Raw genomic sequence first — 21,084 nt, 5'->3', positions numbered from 1 at the left:
AAGTCACCCTGTGGGTTTGTGCCGTTAGAATCCATGTCTCCTGACTCCCAATCCAGTAAGCAGTTTAGGAGCTTTGGCTCTGAAGTCCAACAGACCAAGGTTCAAACTTCAGCTCCAGCACTTACCACCCATGTGACCCTGAACAAGTTACCTAACCTCTCTAAGCTTTTGCTTTCCAATCTGTTAAATGAGTGTAGAGTTAATCATAATTGCTAGTATTCACTTAGCCAGACAGAATGCTGAGTGCTTAACCCATGTTGGCTTGTATGAAGACTCCATGAAATAGGTAATGTCACATCTCCAACTCGTAAATAAGGACAACGAAGCTGGGAGGAATTAAAGAGCGTGTCCAGAGAAGCTAAAGAACAGGGCCAGGTTTCAAACCCACGTCTGTCCAGTCCAGAGCCTGCACAGCTCACCACCACCACCGCTCCATGTCCAGCTCCTCTGGCTGTATACATGCCTTGAGGCAGTTCCCAGGGCTGCTGTAAGAAGTTCCAGGGCTGCTGTGAGATCAGATAAGAGGATGTATGTGTGGTTTCCAGTGTAGCGCTCGACATGTAGCAGCTACTCCATCCATGTCAATTATTGCTCTTATTACCTCCTTTATTATTTCTGAGCCTTAGCCTCCATAGCCTGCTCTTCCGGCCACTGTCTAGCTTGACCCTCCACATCCCTTCCAGGTAATCAAGGCATATGACCATTTTCATCTTGCAGCTGAGACAACAGAGCTGCATAAACAGCAGGTGTCCTGACCCAGGTTGCTCCGGACACCAGGTGACAGAGTTGAGCCCAGAGAATTGTGGCAGAGTTGACCAGGCAGGTGAGGAGGCGTTCTGGGCAGGGCCACACAGCCTTGCCAAGGCCCAGAGACCTTTTAGAGATGAGACAATCTGTGGCCTGGGCATTTCCCAGGGTCAGAGTGATGAGAGGTGAGGCTGAGAAGGCTCAGGCTGAGAAGGCTGAGGGCGAGTTGGGGCGGTAGCAGTTACACCCTTCATGGCCTTTCTCCTCACAATGCTCAGAATCACCCAGGCACTGGTGGAGGACGGTGTGAGAGTGGAGGCTGCTGGGGGAGACCAGGAAATGGGACCAGGAGGTCCCTCTCAGGGGGCCAGCCTCAACCACCTGCCCCATCCCTTCTGAGGACGCCGGAATTCTCTTCTTTCCACTCCTGTTTCTAATCACTGGCAACTAAACTTGCCCTCTGAGGCAAGCGACATGAATCATCTTTTAGTCAGATATGGCTTCCCTGCCTCAGAAATCCTGGCGCACCCTCAGATTGGCTTTGTCGCCTCTAACTCTCTGAGTGTTGAGACTTCTACTAGCTGCTTCTTCCTGTCGCCCTTCTGCTTCCCAGAGCCGCAGCTGAGCTCTCAGATGGAAATAGCTCCTTCCTCAGACTTTAGAAGTGTGCTTTCTTTTGGGAGAACATTCTCCTTTTCCGCCTACGTTTATTCTGTGCTCTGAAACCACCCAAGCGGACTTTAATTTTTTTTTATTTTATGAGACCTCTTTTAAAGTAGGTTGACATTACAGTTAACATTTGAATTATTAAAATGAACATGGGCACTTGTGGAGTCAAACTGTTGGAAGTTTATGGCATATATTCTGGTAACATAAACTATTGAAAGAAGAACAAATCTCCTTGGAGTCCCTGAAGTGCTTTTCACTTCAGGGAAGGAGCAGGAAGGATTTTCCTGGCAGGATGGTTTTCCTGAATAAATAAGGCAAACTTCACCACGTAGAGACTTCCTAGGTGGCGCAGTGGTAGAGAATCTGCCTGCCAATGCAGGAGACCCAGGTTTGATCCCTGGTTCGGGATGATCCCCTGGAGAAAGGAATGGCTACCCACTCCAGTATTCTTGCCTAGAGAATCCCACAGACAGAGGAGCCTGGCGGGCTGTAGTGTATAGGGGTCACAAGAGCTGGACACGACTGAACATGCACTCACCTAGTTAGAAATTACAGGTGCTACCCCATTACCAAATTGAGGTGCCTCTATACCCCCAAGAGCCCCAGTAAAACCTAAAAGGCAGGACGGATCTGCTTGATTGCATGTCTCATCAATCTTAGAGCTAGAGCTCCTGGGAGGAGGGTGAAGTGGGGCGCTAACTCTGGAAAGCAGAGAGTCAGCCCTTTAACTCAGATCTAGCTCCAAACCCAGGGTGCAACTGAATGTTCCAAGGAGCCTCAAACCCCCTGAGTCAAGCCAGTTCTGCAAGGGACTCTGGCCAGGACAGTGGTTCCAGAAGGCACAGAAGACCCTGGAAGTGACTTACCAGGGCATTCAGACGGGGAGGTGGGATTGCTCTTCGTCCTGGTCTGTGAAGTGACGGTGCCTTTGTGTTGAATTCAACAGCTGTTCTGGTTCTGTTCATTGGTTTTGTTTTTGTTCTTTTTGAAAACACTGTCCCTAGGAGAACAATTTAAAACGAGTAACCCTGAATGGGGGAGTCTAATTTTTAACAGAACTGTTAATCCATGTATCCTATCTTCTCACTGTACGTGTGCACACACACGTACCACACAGCACATACACCATGCCCACACAGGTGCCTGCACACACACACACACACACCCTGCATGCACATATACTGCACTACACACAGCGCACACACAGGCGTGTGTACACACACGTACCACGTCCATGCATGCACACACACCCACACACACGCATACACAGTGCAGTGGCGAGCTCAAGAAGGCCCCCAGGGAGTCTGCTCTCACGGGTGTGTCTCCCCAGCGTGCTTCAGCCTGTCCAGCTGTCATCCAGGACACGCACACTGACCTGGGCCTCTGTAGCCTTCGTGAAGGTCCTGGCTCTGCCCTCCTGCCCCTCAAGGCCTAGCTCCTGAGAAGCTCCTGGGGAGGCAGAGCCTCAGATAACAGTTCTGGAGGCCAACATTCTGACGAAATCCCATCCCATCTGGCCTCCCCTTGGCAGCGCTCCACACCCACAAACACCAAATTATTCATTTATTCATTCAACACATATTCATTGGTTACCCACAGTGGGAAGCAGAGATAAGCAAGACAGCCCTCCCCACCGCCCCCACCATGGGCTCTAAACCAGTCACCCACCAGTAACCTCGTTAACCAACCATCTGAAATGCTAGGGAAGACAGGCAGGGCTGCTGGGAAAGCGTTCTGTGTGGACACAGAGCTGAGACCAGCAAGGGTCAAATCCTACTATCTCAGCCACTCACGAGCTGTGAGACCCGGTCTCTCCAGGCCTCCGCATGCACCTGGGAATAGTAACAGTCTGTCCCCTAGGAAGCCATGAGGATGTAACTGAAGATGCATGCTTAGCGAAGAGTTTAGCAAGGGGCAAGCGGAGTTGGCATCTGGCACACAGTCCTTGCTGCAGCTGCCGAGGCTCCTGGTGGTCCATTCAGGCCTTGGGGAGGCTCCACTGCCAGTGCCCATCCTCAAGGGGTGAGAAGAGTGGGCTCAACTGCCAGAGCCCATCAGAGAGTGAAAAGTCATTTTCTAATGTGCTTTCACAAGTGTCGTCCTGTGGCCATGGCTGAAGTTTACCATGCTATGTCTGCTGGGTTTTGAGGGACAGAGAGGGGGTATTGAGGGTATTTTAATATTTCAGTAAAAGACATATAACTTAAAATTGATCACCGTAACCATTTTGGTGTACACATCAGTGTCATTAAGTCCAGTCACATTGTACAACCGTCCCCACCACCTGCATCCAGAACTTACCATCTTCCCCAACTGCAACTCTGTTCCCTTTACACTCTCCCCATCCCCCCCCCCCGCCCCTACTTTCTGTCTGGATGAAGGTGACTGCTCTAGGGACCTCGAATAAGTGGAATCACACAGTATCTGTCCTTTTGTATCTGGCTTATTTCACTTAGCATAATGTCCTCAAGGTTCATCCACGCTGGAACATGTGTCAGCGTTTCCTTCGTTTTTAAGGCTGAATACCATTCCACTGTGTGTGTAGCTCGCATCCTCCTTATCGACTCGCCTGTTGACGCACAGTTGGGTTGCTTCCATCTTTTTGGCTGCTGTGGACAGCGCTGCAGTGAACGTGGGTATACAAATGTCTTCTCGAGTCTCTGCTTTCAGTTCTTTTGGGTATATACCCAGAGGTAACATTGCTGGATTGTATGGTAATTCCGTGTTTAATTTTTGAGGGACCTCCCTGCTGGTTTCCACAGTAGCTGCGCCATTCTGCATTCCCGCCAAGGTTTCCAGTTTCTCCACATCCTTGCCGACACTTGTTTCCTATTTTATTTTGGATAACGGCGTCCTCATGGGGGTGAGGTGGTACCTGCTCGCTATATGTTTTTAAATCTCATTTTTTCAGATGTTATTTATAACTTGCTGCTCTTCAGGTCATCATTCCTTGTGTCTGAGCTCCAGTCACTTCCAAGCATCCCAAAACAGGAGCATGAATTGCCCTCTCAAAGTTATGCTCACCCAGCTCACCCAAAGTTAGCTGCACCCAGCACCCCCAAAGGGCTTAGTGCTCATACAGGGACATGTGCAGTAAACAGCACTGCATTGGGAATGAAAGGAACTGGAGGCAGCCCCAGGCCTTTGACCAGTCTTTGCAGGAGGTCTTTGACCAGTAGCAAATCACTTCCCCCCAGGCCTGCCCGCTGCCCCTCAAAACCAATGCCTTAACTGTCTTACAGAATTAGAGCCCTGGAGAGCAAAGGCTCTTGGGAAGTCTACAGTTATAACAAAACCTATGGGTTTGTTGAGATTTAAAAAAAAAAAAGCCTAAAGAAAAAAGGGGCGAGTCCCTACTTCTTAATAATACACGTAGGCGATTTCAGAGCTCAAGTTCACGGAAACAAATTGAATTATGGAGGAGCCAGCTCTGCCTTTTGCAGCCATGGATTGTTTGAAATCCTTTTAGGGGAAAATTAAAATATTTCATAGAGGGTAATAAAATGCCGTGTGTTTGCAGGCATAACTGCTCAGCTCTCTTGGGCAAATAAGTAATTAGCCATTTTTATTTCGGTCCTCTGTATCATCATCTTCTTTCATAAGCAGGGGGTGGGGGGAACCGTGTGGAAGACACATAAAACTCTGGAAATCACCAGAAGGTTAATTATAAAATTGTAAAAAAAAAAAAAGTAAATAAATATGTAAATTTTCAAAGCACACATAACCACATGCTGCAGAGACTAAGAGGAGTGCTTAATGTCTCTTTTCCCAAACATCAGGAAGAGGGAGCTGTCAGATTCTTCTGCTTTCAAGTCACATCCACACAGTGTGGGAGTGGGGAGCCTTCCGAGGCCCACAGTGCTGGGACCTAGTCGGACGTGGCATGGAGCAGGGAGGGTATTCTCAGGCTGGACCCACGGCCCCCAGAACCCTCGGAGGAACCCGCAGCTCCGCCTTGTTCTGCCATCCTTCACTACGGCCCACGATGCACCTGAAGGAGTGGGTTGATTTTTTTTTTCTCAGCTGGAAATCATTTGCTCCAGCCTTTCCATGTGACACGTGGGGACCCTGAGGCTGACGACTTAGGGTCCACGGCTATGTATGGCGAGGTCAGTGCCCGTGACCCGCCGTGTCTCAGGTCTGCTCCTGGGGCCTGAGCCCTGACTGTGGGGCAGAGGGGGCCGGCCAGGGACAGGTCCTGTTGCCATCCTTCCCCCCGCACTGCCAGCCCATCCATGCCAGCATCCTCTGGGGTCTGCCTTCCTCTTACCTGGCTGCTCGTATGAACACCACCACCAAGGCTGAGAGTGAGGGTTTGGAGGGCTCCTGTGCGAGGCTGGTCTGAGACCCGCAGAGACCCACCCGTGGGGTAGGAGAGGGACACAGCATGTTCACAGACAGTGTTCCTCTTCAGTGTCTCTCTGGGGTCTGCGTTTGTCCATGGTGGCTCTCACCGCTCCCAAAGCCACCTCCACCCGGGTTGCTGCACACTGGTTTTATACAAGTGGTCTGCATGTGTGGTGGGTGGGGCGGAGGGGGGCAGCTGTGGGAGGTGAGCCTGCCTGCCACGTGAACTTCCCACAGCCACCTGCTAAAGCTGCTGTCAGCGCTCACGTGGAGCACCTTGTGCTTACCTGGCCACCTGTGCCTCTCACCCCATGCCCCCAGGGCTGGTCTGCATTGAGCCATCTTGCAAACAATGAGTAAATACCTACTGTGTGCCAGTCTCTGTGCTGGCCCTGACAACCTGGGCAGGGGATGGAAGAATACAGCTCCTACTCAGGGGGTGACAAAGTCATCAAAGACAAGGAGATACCTGTGCTGGTCCTTAAAGGGCGAGGGGAGTTTGCCTGGCAGGGAAAGGAGGCAGGAACTGCAGGGCTGAAGGGACAGGGTGGAGAAACAACAGCCTCTGTCCCGGCAGCCACGCGAGGAAGTGAGAGGCACTGGGGAGATGTGGTTGGTGGTTTCACTGAGGTTCAGGGCAGAGGCTGTGGTGTCCTTGCAGCCCAGTTAGAAAGGAGCAACTCCCCATTTCATCCGACCCGCCTCTTCCCCCGCTGTGTCTACACGTCCGTTCTCGACATCTGCGTCCCCATTCCTTCCCTGCAAATAACTTCATTGGTACCATTTTTCTAGATTCCACATACATGCGTTTATATACGATACTTGTTTTTCTTTTTCTGGCTTAACGTCACTCTACATGGTAGGCTCTAGATCCATCCACACATGTGCACTGCTATATGTAGAATAAATAGCTAGTGAGAAGCTGTTATGTAGCATGGGGAGCTCAACTCGGTGCTCCATGATGACCAAGAGGGGTGGGATGGGGGTGGGGGTGGGAGGAAATTTCAAGAGAGTGGGGATATATGTATGCGTATAGCTGATTCCGTTCATGTATGGCAGAAACTAACACAAGATTGTAAAACAATTATATTCCAAGTTTTAAAAAAGAACAAACTAGTGCCCTAAATGGGATAACTCAAAAACTGAATGTTTTTGAGAATGAAGCAAGTTACAGAAGAACGTGTACAGCCTCCTTACCTGACCTTTGCAACATGTAAAACAGCACTGCACATATATACCGTAAGTTAAACTACATGAAATTGCCGATGGTTGGCCTCTGTGACACAAAATTAGCTGTTGCGTTTGGTTCAACCTCAGCTGAAGTCACAAAGGATGTTACATTCAGAGCATAGAATACCACCCAGCCGTGAAAAGGATCACACTGTTGAGGCATGGAACAACTTGCCTGGACAGCAGGGGACTGTGCTGAGTGAAAAGAAGCCAACCTCTTAAGGTTACATACTGTACAGTTCCATCTGTATAACTTGCACAACATGGCAGAATTACGGAGCTGGAGCACAGATTAGGCGTTGCCAGGTGGCAGGGAGGGGGAAGGGACAGAGATGACCGCAGTCATGAAAGGGCAGCATGGGAAGTGAGTCAGAAAATATGGATTCATGCATATATGTGGAATCTGGAAAAATGGTATAGATGATCTTATTTGCAAAGCAGAAATAGAGACACAGACATAGAAAACAAATATATGGACACCAAGGGGGCAGGGAGTGGGAAGAATTGGGAGACTGGGATTGATATATCTATGCTGTTGATCTATGCGCAAAATAGATACCTGGTGAGAACCTGTTGTATCGCACAGGGAGTCCCACTCAGGGCTCTGTGGTCACCTAACTGGGAAGGAAGTTCAAAAAAGAAGGAATGTATGTGTACGGAAGATCCCCTGGAGAAGGAAACGGCAGCCCACTCCAGTATTCTTGCCTGGGAAATCCCATGGACAGAGGAGCCTGGCGGGCTACGGTGCATGGCTTCACAAGGAGTCAGACAGGACTTAGCAACTAAACAACAAGAATCACACGTATACGTCTAGCTGATTCACTTTGCTGTCCAGCAGAAGCTAACACGGCATTGTTAAGCAACTAGACTCCAGTAAAAATTCATTATAATAAATTAGGAAAACAAACCATAGACAGTAAAATTTAAATTTTATTAAAATTTATATCCACATAGAAAAAGGCACTAAATTTTTTACAATGGTTATCTCCAGAAAAAAAAAAAAAAAACAATGGCACAGGGGAGTGTTGTGGTGAACAGCTGTGCACCTTGATGATGGTTGTCACAGGAATCTACACATGATGCTGTTGTTCAGACCTAAACACACATAGAAGTGCTTTAGTACTGGTGAGATCTGAATCCCGCCGGGTCGGTTCTACCATCGTCAACACCTTGGTTGTGTTCTCGTGGTCCAGTTGCTCGGGAAGTGAGCACTTGGGGAAACAGGATGAAGGGCATAGGACACCTCTCTGTATTATTTCTTGTCGCCTGTGAATCTAGCATGAATCTCGAAACAAAAAGTTAAAACACAGAGGGCAAGGATGAATACCAAATTTAAGAGTTTCCTTGTGGGACAAGGAGTGGGTTATACAGATGCAGAGGGCTACATGGGGGACTCAACTTTATCTGTTAGGCTTGACTTCTTAAAAAAAAAGAAAACTCTGAAGCGAAGAAGGCCTCAGGTTCTGCAGAGCTGGGTGGTCTGAGCACAATTTTTTTTTTATTCTGTCACCGATTTATGTTTGAAATCATAAGTCTTAAAAAGCCGATCTTGGTTAATTCCCATCATCCGAGAGGTGGGATGCAGAGGCCCGAGTGCGGGAGCGTGTAGGAGCAGCCCCACCCAGCCCCGCCGCCCCGTAGTGCCCAGGTGGCCATCCCAGCGAGCCCACCTGCCTCTCCCCGCAGCCCCCGGAGAAGGAGGGCGCCCTGCCCCGGCAGGTGGGCAACAAGACGGAGTGCGGCCTGCTGGGCTTCGTGCTGGACCTGAAGCAAGACTACGAGCCCGTGCGCGCTCAGATGCCCGAGGAGAAGCTGTACAAGGTCTACACCTTCAACTCCGTGCGCAAGTCCATGAGCACCGTCATCAAGCTGCCGGACGAGAGCTTCCGCATGTACAGCAAGGGCGCTTCGGAGATCGTGCTCAAGAAGTGAGTAAGGGAGCGGCGGTCTACGCAGGGGCCTGGCGCAGGCCGGGGGCGGTGCTGTGGGCGGGGCCGGGACGCCCAGGGCTTTTGCTGCTGCTGCTGCTGCTGCTGCTGCTGCTGCTGCTGCGTCACTTAAGTCGTGTCCGACTCTGTGCGACCCCATAGACGGCAGCCCACCAGGCTCCCCCGTCCCTGGAATTCTCCAGGCAAGAACACTGGAGTGGGTTGCCATTTCCTTCTCCAATGCATGAAAGTGAAAAGTGAAAGTGAAGTCGCTCAGTAGTGTCCGACTCTTAGTGACCCCATGGACTGCAGCCCATCAGACTCCTCCGTCCATGGGATTTCCCTGGCAAGAGTACTGGAGTGGGGTGCCATTGCCTTCTCCAGCTTTTGCTGCTATTTCCTCTTAAATGGAAAAGACACTGGTGCTTGGACAGAGGGAGGGCAGGAGGAGAAGGGGGCGACAGATGATGAGATGGTTGTATGGCATCATCGACTCAATGGACATGAGTTTGAGCAAACTCTGGGAGAGGGTGAGGGACAGGGAAGCCTGTGTGCTGCAGTCCATGGGGTCACAAAGAGTCGGACACAACTGAGCAACTGAACAATCTCTTAAATGTTCATGCAGAGAATTCTCCCTTTCCCCCCTAAGTCACTGTCTCATCGGGAAATTCTCCCTATTATCACTGTTGGAGCCCCCTCCTGTCACTTCTCCGAGTGTGGAGTTGGTTGACAACACGATTTTCACTGTTAGCCAATCTCATCTGACTCCAGGTGTCAGAAATAAACTCGGAGAACTAAGCAAGTCAGACCCCATCTCTGCACCCGTTTTCCCATTTGTACCTTGAAAGGGAATCAACCCTTGTTACACATTGGAATAGCCCCAAGGAGATTTCTAAACAAACAAACGCTGATTCCTGGACTCGCCCCAGACAAACTGAATTGGAACCTCTGACCTGAGGCTCAAAGGTGGGGATTTGTTCAGTGATCCCCCGAGCCATCTTGATGTGACTGGTGACGTCAGAAACCTCTCACCTAGGTTTTATGCCCTCTGAAAACCATTTTAGCTGTGAAACTACCTTTTCAGATATCTTGTGAAAATGAAACAAAGTAGATAGGTTCTTGGTGGATGGCCTGAGGGCAGATACAGCAACCAGGCCACCTGATTTCTTTTTAGTTGGTCCTGATTTCAAGTTCTTCCCTGGTAGCCAAGCTGGTAAAGAATCTGCCTGCAATGCAGGAGATCCCAGTTCAATTCTTGGGTTGGGAAGTTCCCCTGGAGGAAGGCATGGCAACCCACTCCAGTATTCTTGCCTGAAGAATCCCATGGACAGAGGAGCCTCACAGGCTACAGTCGATAGAGTCGCACAGAGTCAGACACGACTGAAGCAGCAATCAGCAGCAGCGGATTTCAAACCTGCCTGGGGCCCAGTGGCCAGGACCACCCCAAGCGTTATGAGAGAGGGACTGGACGGGCCCTGGATGACCGACCCCGGCCAGTGCAGGGCGTCACTTGGGATGTGGGGGTGCGCGCCAAGCCCATCGGAGGGAGGGTCCTTGGGCCCTTGGCTGCACCTTACCGACCCCCCTCCCGCCTCCTCCAGGTGCTGCAAAATCCTCAACGGGGTAGGTGAGCCTCGGGTCTTCCGGCCCCGCGACCGGGACGAGATGGTGAAGAAGGTGATCGAGCCCATGGCCTGCGACGGGCTCCGCACCATCTGCGTGGCTTACCGCGACTTCCCCAGCAGCCCTGAGCCTGACTGGGACAACGAGAACGACATCCTCAATGAGCTCACCTGCATCTGCGTGGTGGGCATTGAGGATCCCGTGCGGCCTGAGGTAGGTGCCCCACCGTGGTGCCCCAGGGAGGGGGTGAGGCGGGGCATCCAGCCTGCTGCTGGATGACCTGGCATACACCACCTGACCGCTCTGAGCCTCAGTGTCCCTGCAAGGCCCGCTTGTCTCCTCTGGACCTTCTCCTACACTTTCAGACTGCTGAGACCAGCAAAGCTACACTTGTCTGCTTGGGCCCCGGGGCAGAGCCCACAGCCTGGCAGGCAGTGTCTCTGCCGTGGGGTCTATCCTGGAACAGTCCACTCGATCACCCAGAGACCTTCTCTCCGGGGCTCTGGGGACAGGCATGGGGCCTGCCTTGCCCTGGAAGCCTCAGAGGAGTCAGGATTTCCTGTCAAAAACCCACAGGCCCCAATTCCAAGGTCCCTGCAAAGGAGATGCCCACTAACAAAGGTCACCGCACTCAAGAAGACCCCAAACATGGGCATCCCCGTCAGCAGTTTAGAGTTCTCTGCATGCAGACTGAGGTTCCCAGTTAGTTTTCCCTAGTGATGCATCGGGCAGTCTGCCTTCATCAGGTTTCCAGGGCAACAGAGCGGGAAAGTTAACTGAAGGTCACATTCTCAAGCCGAAGGGAAGGAGGAGGCATGACTGTGTCCCCTCCCCACAAAGGCCGAAGGAAGTGATGTAACACGTGCATCTGTCGGGGCACTCGGCTGACACAGTGGGTCTTCCGTCTTCTTTAGCTGAATCTGAATTCAGCTGGAGATTTGCAGGGTTGGGGGAAGACGGGACGTGCATGATCAGTTGGGCTGCCCAGGCTGGAAGGGGGGTGTGAGACGACGAGAGAGCAGCCTTGAATCTCTAACACACCACTGTGGGCAGGCAGAGCACACTCACTCACCCTGGGAGCCGGAAGTGGGGGCAGGACACAGGAGGGGGTGGCCTCTGCTTCCTTGAGGACTAACTAACGCAACTGCTGGGCCGGAAGGGCTTTGATTGTGGGATTTGGTGATGGCCTCTTGGGAGTGTTACAGACCAGGGTTCTTGGCCCCCTTAATCAATAGAAATTGATACGAGACCAGACAAGGCATTCAGGCAAGGCTTTGTTGGGGCCCCTGCTGCAGCAGAGGGGAGCAAGAACAAGTAACAGGTTTCTTTAGGGGATCGCCCACCCCGTGGGTGGTCTTGTGAACAGGGCGCATGCACAGCACCCTGCTTTTGCTCCCAACTCTTCCAAGTGGCAATAGGGTTCTCCTGGTCTTTTTTGTATCTTGTTGTCTATAATTTGTCCCAACTGGGCATGCATGCAGTCATTTGTTGTCCCTTACAGTTTCTTCTTAATTTGTTTTATGTATTTTTGGCTGCCCTGGATCTTCGTTGCTGCGTGCAGGCTCTTCTCTAGTTGCGTGCAAGCAGGGCTCACTCTCCAGTTGTGGCGTGCAGGCCTCTCATTGTGGTGGCTTCTCTTGCTGTGGAGCATGGGCTCTAGGCACGTGGGCTCAGTAGTTGTGGCACACGGGCTTAGTGGTCCTGTGGCATGTGGAATCTTCCTGGACCAGGGATCGAACCAGGGTGCCCTGCATTGGCAGGCAAATTCTTAACCACTGGACCACCAGGGAAGTACCCTTATGGTTTCTTCATATTCTGTTGCTTGAGGAGATGACTGCCCAGGTGCTAGCCCTGCAGTAAAGGGTCCCAGGCTGCCGCCTGTCTCGGGGCCACCTTCCTCCACTGAGGGCAACTTCAGGGTGCCCCACGTACCCTGTCACCGTCCTCGGGGGCGTCTCTGGCTGTTCCCTGCTCTTCTTGGAGCCTCCATGTCCCTTTCTTTCAAGTGAAGGGGGAACAAAGAAGCTCCTGCCCCCCAACCCTGCCAATCCCCGGCTGAATTCCAAGCTCCTGGCCTCTGTGTTGTAAGATTCTGCATTCTAAAGACCAAGTGAAACCTGAAGGTCACAGACGTGGCCTTTCACATTTAGGCAACAGGGAGATGGGTCAAAACTGTGAGTTTGGGCATCAGACAGACCTGGGCTTCTGAGTCCCTCAGCTGTGTGACCTCGGTCCAGTTACATAACGTCTCTGAGCCTCCATTTCTTCATCCGAAGACTGGGGATAAGAATAGTATTCTAAACACACACACACATGCCTCCTTCCTCCCACCCAGAGCCTAAAACAGCAAAGGCAGTTAGTGCCCCTGGGGCTTGGCACCAGAGCTGTATGCTTTTGCCTACAGCCTGTACCTCTCCCTGGACACACAGCCATTTACCAGTCTCCCTGGGGGAGTGCCTGTTCATTACCAGCTACTAATGGGATTGGGCTTTGCTGTAATGTGTTATACCCTTACAGGCGACTGAGATGCACAGTGCACGAAGCTGGCCTGCGGCTCCCCGGGCCTTCCCGTCCCCAGAGCCCCCTCCAACCCCCATGCCCGAGCTCCTGCCTCGTCACCCTGAAGCAAAGTGGAAAGCAGCATTGCACACACAATATGCTGTTTCGTGACCCCCAGTGATGAGAAATGTATCTTATGTCAGGACTCAGCAAACACACACGCTAAACCAAGATACGACTCTCACAGAGTAATGTGATGCACTAAAGTATTTTCTGTCCTCGCCTATCTCTTCCTTCATTTTTTTAAACACTGGTCACCACCCACAGAACTGATTTCACAATCCACTAAAGGGCCGAGACTCAAGGTCTGAAAGGCTGATCTCGTCCAGACACCTTCCCACTCTCCCAATTTGCAGAAGAAACACGGAGACCCAAGCAGGGCCAGTGAGGGGCCCACAGTCTCGCTGAGTGAATCCAGGTCTCCTGCCTGGAGCCTGCGCCTGGGGGCCACAAAAATGAGAGGGCAGGTAGCTGTGGGTCAGGGGGTTGAGAAGAGGAGAGAGGGCCTGAGAGGGCTGAGCGGGGTCCCTGCTGTTTTCTGTATCCAGAGAAGCTGGCTTCAGGCGCAGACACTGGGAGGGGGTGTGGGCTTCCCAGGGTGACGCCAGTGGTAAAGAACCCACCTGCCAATGCAGGAGACCTAAGAGACTCAGGTTCGATCCCTATGTTTGAGAAGATCCCCTGGAGGAGGGCATGCACCCCACTCCGGTATTCTGGCCTGGAAAATCCCATGGACAGAGGAGCCTGGCTGGCTATAGTCCATGTTGCAAAAAATCGAATGCAGCTGAAGCTACTTAGCATGCACGCATGCACGCTGTCCACCCTGCAGGGCTGGGTGCACAGTCAGCCCGCACTGGAGAAAGGGGGCCTGATCCCAACCCCAGCTCGGACACTAGCAAGACACTTCTCCACTTCATGCCTCAGTCCCCTCATCTGTAAAATGAGCGGTTGGCCTGGGGACTCCCCAGGTCCCTGTCTGAGCCAGCAGCCTGGGAGGCTTACCTTCAGTCAACACATCCTGTGGCGACCTTCCATCTCTCCAGGGCTCACCCTGGGATGTGAATTTAGAAGCTGGAACTGTGCTGGAGGGAGGGGGCTTACTGGAGGGAAGTGGGTTCTCATCCCGCCCCTGCTCCTCTTTCCCATAAGACCTCCTGTACATCGCTGCCCCGGGCCTCAGTTTCCCCATCTGAACAATGAGGAAGTTAGACGTCTGCATGTGAGGGGCACGGTGGGGTTCCTGGCGATGCTTGTGAAAGTGTTGAACCTCTTCACCTGTTGACTCAGCATCTCCCGTGAGGCGGGGGTGGGATGCAGGGCCTGAGGAGACTGGCAAGTATGTGTTTTGATTTATTTGGGTACTTTAGGCTAGGTGATTTATGGAGGCAAATTCAACAGGTTAAACGGCACGGACAGGGTGAAGTAGCCCCCATGCCAGCCCCAGACCTGCAGTCCCCACCACAAAGGCAGCCACGGTCACCGGTGTCTCAGGTTAGGGTCACGTGCGTGCGTGCTCAGTCACTCCAGTCATCTCCAACTCTTTGCAACCCCATGGACTATAGCCCGCCAGACTCCTCTGTCCATTGGATTTCCCAGGCAAGAATACTGGAGTGGGTTGCCGTGCCCTCCTCCAGGGGATCTTCCCCACCCAGGGATCAAACCCACATCTCTTATGCCTCCTGCATTGGCAGGTGGGTTCTTTACCACTAGCTCCTCCTGGGAAGCCCTCACCCTAACCTTTGGGAGGAGTGTCTCTGCCTACAGGGAGAATGTTTGTGAAAGTTCCCAGGACAGCCGTGAGGCCGGCCGGAGTGAATGGCCCCACCTGGACCACATCTAGGGTCCTACAAGCCTGGTCAGATTCGTATGCAGCTGCTGCAGGAAAAGAAACTCTGTGTCCCTCAGTTTCCCCATCTGTCAGGGGGAGAAACTCTCATTACCTTCCTCCCTTGAAAAGACAAAGGGCAGAACAGGTTAAAACAGGCTTGCCAACCACCCGACTCCCACCCCCAAGACACCACCGCAGTGCATTTTCCAAGGCGGATGGAAGCCAGCGAGGATAAAGCCGTCAGGAGAGCCACGGCTGGAGATTTGCCGTGTTATCCGGGGGTGTTTGGAGCCCTTGGAGTCACAGACGACTGCTGTCACCAGAAACAACAGATGTTTTAAAGCCTTTATTTAATGAAAACAGGAAGCGCCCGTTTCCTGGCTGGTTTTCCTCAGCGAGAAATATCGAGGATAATTTTAGTGGAAGAAGGAATTTTTTTTTTTTTACAGCTATTGTATCTATGGGGAAAGCATATTTCAACCAGATCGATGCCTCTGGGGCTTGAGTCTTTATCCTCTCTGCATCGTCCCTGCCCAGAACAGTTAGATGTTCCTTAGCTGTGCGTCACATAAATGAATGAGTGAGGTGGTAAAAGGAAGGGCTAAGCAGCTGCAGGAGGCAGAGCATTGAGCTGGAGGGGCCAAGGGTGGCTCCTGAGTGGAGAACGTTTCATGTGCAGGATGGCAAAGATTTGTGGGCACAGAGATTCAGGGAGAGAGGGTATCCTTGGTGGAGGGGACACCACAGGCAAAGGCAAGGAGGTGGGATGGGATGCTGGGTGTTTGGAGACTCCTGAAAACCCCAGATGGGTTGCTTTTCCTTTTTAAAAAAAAATCTTTTTTTTAGGTAGACCATTTTTAAGGTCTTTATTGATTGTTACAATATTGGTTCTGTTTTATGATTGGGGTAGGTTTTTTTGGCCACGAGGCATGTGGGATCCTAGCTCCCCAACCAGAGATTGAACCCACATCCCCTGCATTGGAAGGCCAAGTCGTAACCACTGGACCACCACAGAAGTCCCCCTCAGGTTGAGTTTATAAGAGAACAGGTGGAGAAGGGAGCTTGGAGCTGAATTGGGAGGGTTTGCACATGCCCGTCCATATCCTCTCTCACGTGGGTCAGCCATCGAGGGACTTGAGTGCAGAGGTGTTTCATGATAACCCTCACTGACTGAGCGCTTGCCCTGTGCCCAGGCCTCAGCGAGGGTTCTGAGCGGCCGGCAGCCCCCACCCGCAGATCCACGGCCTAGTGAAATGAAGGGTGAGGGAAAGTGTAGATGCTTGCTTGGTGCATGAGAGCGTGAAACCAGACAGGACTGAACACGGCAAGGATGTCCAATGTGGGGGGCACTGCTCAGAAAGGAAGCAGAGTATATCTCGTAGTGGCCAGGGGTTTCCAGATCTGTCCCCGGTCCCCGCCCCCAGTCAAGGCAGGTCAAAGACTCCTAATATACCTGACCCAAAAGCTGTGGTGCGGCGCCCACCCTATCCCACCACCCCAAGCACCTGTTCCCATGTGTGCTCCAGATGCCCGTGGCACCCCACCCCCACATCTGCACCCCCGCTCTGCACCCCCTTCACCGCTCTGGAGCAGAAAGAGCAGACAAGGGCGCCTGGGATGAGGCATCTCGCCAGCCTCCCCCACCCCCTCATCACCAGCAGGCACTGGCCCTGAGCTTGGTGCCGTTTGCAGGTCACAGATTTCTGCAGCAGCAGTGAAGGGTGGAAACTACCGTCCCATTTTATAGATGAGGAAACCAAGGCTCAACAGGGAGCCTGGGCAAAGCCCAGCTCAGCCTTTTGGTCCCTGAGCCGTCTCTCCCCAAAGCAGAGGTGCCTTCACTCTACAGAGCAAAGTGTGGGGGCCATAAGAATTAACCTCCTCCTTTTGTCCCAGTCTGGCTTGTTGGGGTGAAGCTCAGATGGTAGGGATTACACGCAGGCAAATTTCAGCTCCCTGAGACCATCTTGAAAGCAGAAGTCCTTCAAAAACGTGGTACCCATCACCTCATTCCCAGTTCAGAACTTGCCATGGCTTCCAGGCCTGAAGGAGCGAGGCCCTGGGTCCCAGACCTCTGGGCCTCCAGCCCGTCTCTGGCTCCATGACCAGCAGCCAGCCCCTACCTCTCACCCTCCCTGGGCGTAAGGTCCCCCCACATCACCTGCAGCAGTGTCTGCAGCATCCTCCCTTTCTCTGCCTGCGCACCTCATGGGCAGTTCTCTGAAGCCAGGACCACAATGAAGTGGTCATCTCTGCAGCCCCAGCATGGGCACAGAGCCAGGCATCCAAGCCTTAGTTAGTGTTGGCTAAAAAGAGGGAGTTTGAGCATCCCCTCCTCCGGAAGCCCTCCCAGATTTCTCCTCCCCACACACGTCCTTCTTAAGCAGCTGTGTCCTCCTCTGTGCTCCCCGAGCCCTCTGTACAGATCTTTACTGAAGAGTCTATCTCTGTACAAGAGAGTGGGTCTGACCCAGAGTTGTTATTTAGTCACTCAGTTGTTTGTATCTGACTCTTTTGTGACCCCATGGACTGTAGCCAACCAGGTTTCTCTGTCCATGAGATTTCTCAGGCAAGAATACTGGAGTGTGTAACTTCTCTTTTATTTGAAAAAAGGATTATGTGAAAGGACACGATAGACTTGCTCTACCATTGGGCAGTCAGCCTTAGAAGGGGGGAGCACCCTGTCAACAGAGGCATGGAACAGAGGGGATGCCTGGGAGGGGATCTAGGCAATTAGCAGAGGGTCAGAGTCACCACCTAGAGTCCCTTCCAACTCCAAGTGCCTCTGAAGCACAAAACCTAAATTACTCCTTTCTGGGCAGGAAACAGATAAAGGTATGTTTTCCCAGAAGAACAGTGGCTCTTTCGTGTCCTCTGGGGCAGGAGACAGTGGGGGGCCGCAGCCGGGTTACAGCCATCGTGAGGACATTGGTAAATTATGTAAACGGGATCTCGGACCTCCCACATCCCCACTCCCTCCAGCTCTGTAAAAAGAGGTCACGTCTGCTCATGTGAGCAGGCGCCGTGGCGCAAAGCAGAGGCCTTGCTCACGGGGTCCCAAGCCCCGCGTGGGCACCAAAAGGCTCCTCCTCATACCCTGGGAATACACCCAGAGGCGGCCCCTGGTCAGCGTGTCCCGCTCCAGCCCTTCAAAGGACGGAGAGCACTCCCTGTCACCACGGGCTTCTTAGAGAACTCAGGGAGCTGGAGAGGCCTCCCCAGCCTTGACCCAGGCCCTGCCTCTCCCGAATGTTTGTTTCTCCCTCCACTGCAGGATGGGGGCTTCCCAGGTGGCTCAGGGGTAAAGAATCCGCCTGCCCATGCCAGAGACACGGGTTCAATCCCTGGGTTGGGAAGATCCCCTGGAGGAGGAAATGGCCGCACACTCTATATCCCTTGCCTGGGAAATCCCATGGACAGAGGAGCCTGGTGGGCTACAGTCCATGGAGTCGCAAAGAGGCATGACTGAGCAACTGAACAGCAACAACAACATATTTGAATTCTCTCAGCAGTGACTTGTCCGGGTAGGCAGGGATGAAAGTGAGTTCTTAGACCCAGAATGTGCAAGAGGAGGGGGCGTGGGATTCAATCGCCAGGTCTAAGATTCGAAAGTACTTCGGTCGTTCAGTAGAACTGGGTTTTCTGCCCTCGACATGTCCTCTCCCACTGAAGGACGTTTGGCAGCAAATATTGCTTTACTGTTGTGCGATTTGTCACTGCCCGTGGGTAAGAATCACTTGTTCAGTTGATCTGTGCTGTGTATAAAGGGCCACAGCAGCTCCAGGCTGGTTTTTTAAAATACTTGTATATTTACTTTATTTTTGTCTGCACTGAGTCTTCACTGCTGCTTGCTTTGCTAGTTGTGGCGAGTGGGGCCGCTCTCTTGCTGTGGTGTGCTGGCTTCTCATTGCCGTGGCTTCTCTTGTTGCCGATCACGGGTTCTAGGTGTGTGGGTTCAGTAGTTGAGACCTGAGGGCTCTAGAGCGCTGGCTCAGTGGCTGTGGTGCAGGGGTTTAGCTGCTCTATGGCATGTGGAATCTTACTGGACCAGGAGTCGAACCCATGACCCCTGCGTTACAAGGCAGATTCTTAACCACTGGACCACCGGGGAAGCTCCCAGGCTGGCTTTTGCATCCTAATTGCTAGACAGATCCAGAGCTCTGCATAGGTGGGGTGGGGAGTAGGGGTGGAGTAGGGATTAGAGGGCAGAGTTGGGGGATTTGCTGGCTCCTGGTTGGCTGGGTCTGCTCTGTCCTAATTGGTCCAGATGTCAGTCTATCATTACAACAAGGGCAGTAGGAAGTCCTTATTCTCCCAGGGAGATGTCATGTTTTACCTGAAGCCTAGTCATTTGCATTTATCTAAGGCAGTGTAACACTATGTAAATAATATGCCCTAAAATGCAATGTTCTTCCACTGCCCACCCCCCCCCAAAAAAAAAACCCAAAGTACACAAATGTATTTAACATTGCATTTGCAGGAAATGTGCACGTGGATAAAGCAGGGACAATATCCTGTGCAGTAATGCAGTGTTCTGTACTCCTGCCTGGGACCATATCCAAGAGGGTGTTTACTGCAGTGTTTCTTAAAGTTCTTGTCCAGGTCAGAATAGTCAACGGTCTTATCTTAGGATGCACCGTCACTGTCGATAGGTGATGGCTGTCAGGGACACTGCAGGAAAGAATTGTGAGACCACATCAGGGTTTAATCAGAGTGTGCTGGGATTGATTAGCAATGCCTGCCATGGGCACAGGAAGGGAGGAGATGGTCTGCATGCCATCAGGGTCTCCCAGTCATCTAGACCCCTTATCGTGGTGCTGCCTGTGAACAGGCTCTGGAATCCATAAAGGCAGGGAGGGCCTACCCTAGGTGCCGTCCACTCCATGGCTCCTGCCCTCCCTCCCAGGTCCCGGAAGCCATCCGCAAGTGCCAGCGAGCAGGCATCACGGTCCGCATGGTCACCGGTGACAACATCAACACAGCGCGGGCCATCGCCATCAAGTGTGGCATCATCCACCCCGGGGAGGACTTCCTGTGCCTTGAGGGCAAGGAGTTCAACCGAAGGATCCGCAACGAGAAAGGGGAGGTACGTGGCCCAGCGCAAAGGGTCCTCGGAGGGTTGGGCCCGAACGGGGGCCCAGGAGGCACGGGCGTGCATGGTAGCCAGCCAGTATGCCGCTCAGAGCCCAGTGGTCTAGGAAAGTCCCCTCCCTTACCTGGGCCTCGGTTTCTCTCCTCAACCCCACTCACCTGCCCCTCCCGCATCCCTTTCCAGATTGAGCAGGAGCGGATCGATAAGATCTGGCCAAAGCTGCGGGTGCTGGCTCGCTCCTCACCCACGGACAAGCATACCCTGGTCAAAGGTAAGACCTGGGTGGGCCCAGGCAGTGCTGAGGTCCAGGCACCAGGCCTCTGGGGCTTTCCTGACCTAGCGCCTTCAGCTTCTTTCCAGGATGACAGCGGCTCCCGCCTGGGATTCGTCATACCTGGGGACGCCCCATACCTGGGGATGCCCTAGGAGGCCTGCCAAGGGCCACAGCGGCATGAGGAGGTGGTGGGCCTTTGGCCTAGGTCCCCCCTCCCATGGGCAGCAATGGGACTGAGGGCTGAGGAGCCCACCGACAAGCTGATTTGGGTGGTGTATCTTGGTTAATGTTCAGGTTGAATGACTGGACACAGACCCTGCTGTTCCCATGTGATGCTGTCTTAACCACTAGGTCTGACACTCAGCCCACTTCCTTTGTGTATGTTCCCAGTCTGGCCCACACCTTGTGAGTCTGAGAGCCTTGGCCTGCCTGGTCTCTAAGGACGCTGTCCCATGTGTGTGACCAGGACCCCGGGCATGAGCTGCCCTGGGAACAGCGATCTGAGACATGAGGCCCAAAGCCAGTGTCCTTCTTCCCTGACTCCTTCCAGGGGGAGGACACACCCCTCGCTGAGCCCATCTCACTGGCCAGATGCGGGGCACTTTCAGAGTCACACAGGCCTGAGTTAAAACCCTGGCTCTGCCCCCTGTTCTGCTCTGTGGCCTTTGGCAAGTGTCCAGCCCCAGGACTCAATTTTTCCGTCTGTTGAATGGCCATAAGGGGAAGTTTTCTGACTGAGGTCAGCCATAGGGCATCTTAGATTCGTCTTCCAAAGGTGCTGCCCAAA

The 21,084-nt window shown here is 52.7% G+C and overlaps 1 protein-coding gene across 8 annotated transcripts in view; it reads left to right on the top strand.

Annotated features, from left to right (window-relative positions):
* Positions 1 to 21,084, top strand: part of ATP2B2 (ATPase plasma membrane Ca2+ transporting 2) — a 142,647-nt gene that overhangs the window by 97,356 nt on the left and 24,207 nt on the right. For all 8 annotated transcript variants that reach the window (XM_070359201.1, XM_070359196.1, XM_070359195.1 and 5 more), the window contains 4 exons: positions 8,680 to 8,921; positions 10,523 to 10,757; positions 19,838 to 20,017; positions 20,207 to 20,294. In XM_070359201.1, coding sequence (XP_070215302.1) covers positions 8,680 to 8,921; positions 10,523 to 10,757; positions 19,838 to 20,017; positions 20,207 to 20,294 — 745 coding nt within the window. The remainder of the gene's footprint in view (positions 1 to 8,679; positions 8,922 to 10,522; positions 10,758 to 19,837; positions 20,018 to 20,206; positions 20,295 to 21,084) is intronic.

The sequence above is a fragment of the Bos mutus genome, chromosome 22 (assembly GCF_027580195.1).
Source record: "Bos mutus isolate GX-2022 chromosome 22, NWIPB_WYAK_1.1, whole genome shotgun sequence".
Lineage (NCBI taxonomy): Eukaryota > Metazoa > Chordata > Mammalia > Artiodactyla > Bovidae > Bos > Bos mutus.
The sequence above is the reverse complement of the archived record's forward strand: the minus strand, read 5'-3'. Positions and strand labels throughout refer to the sequence as shown.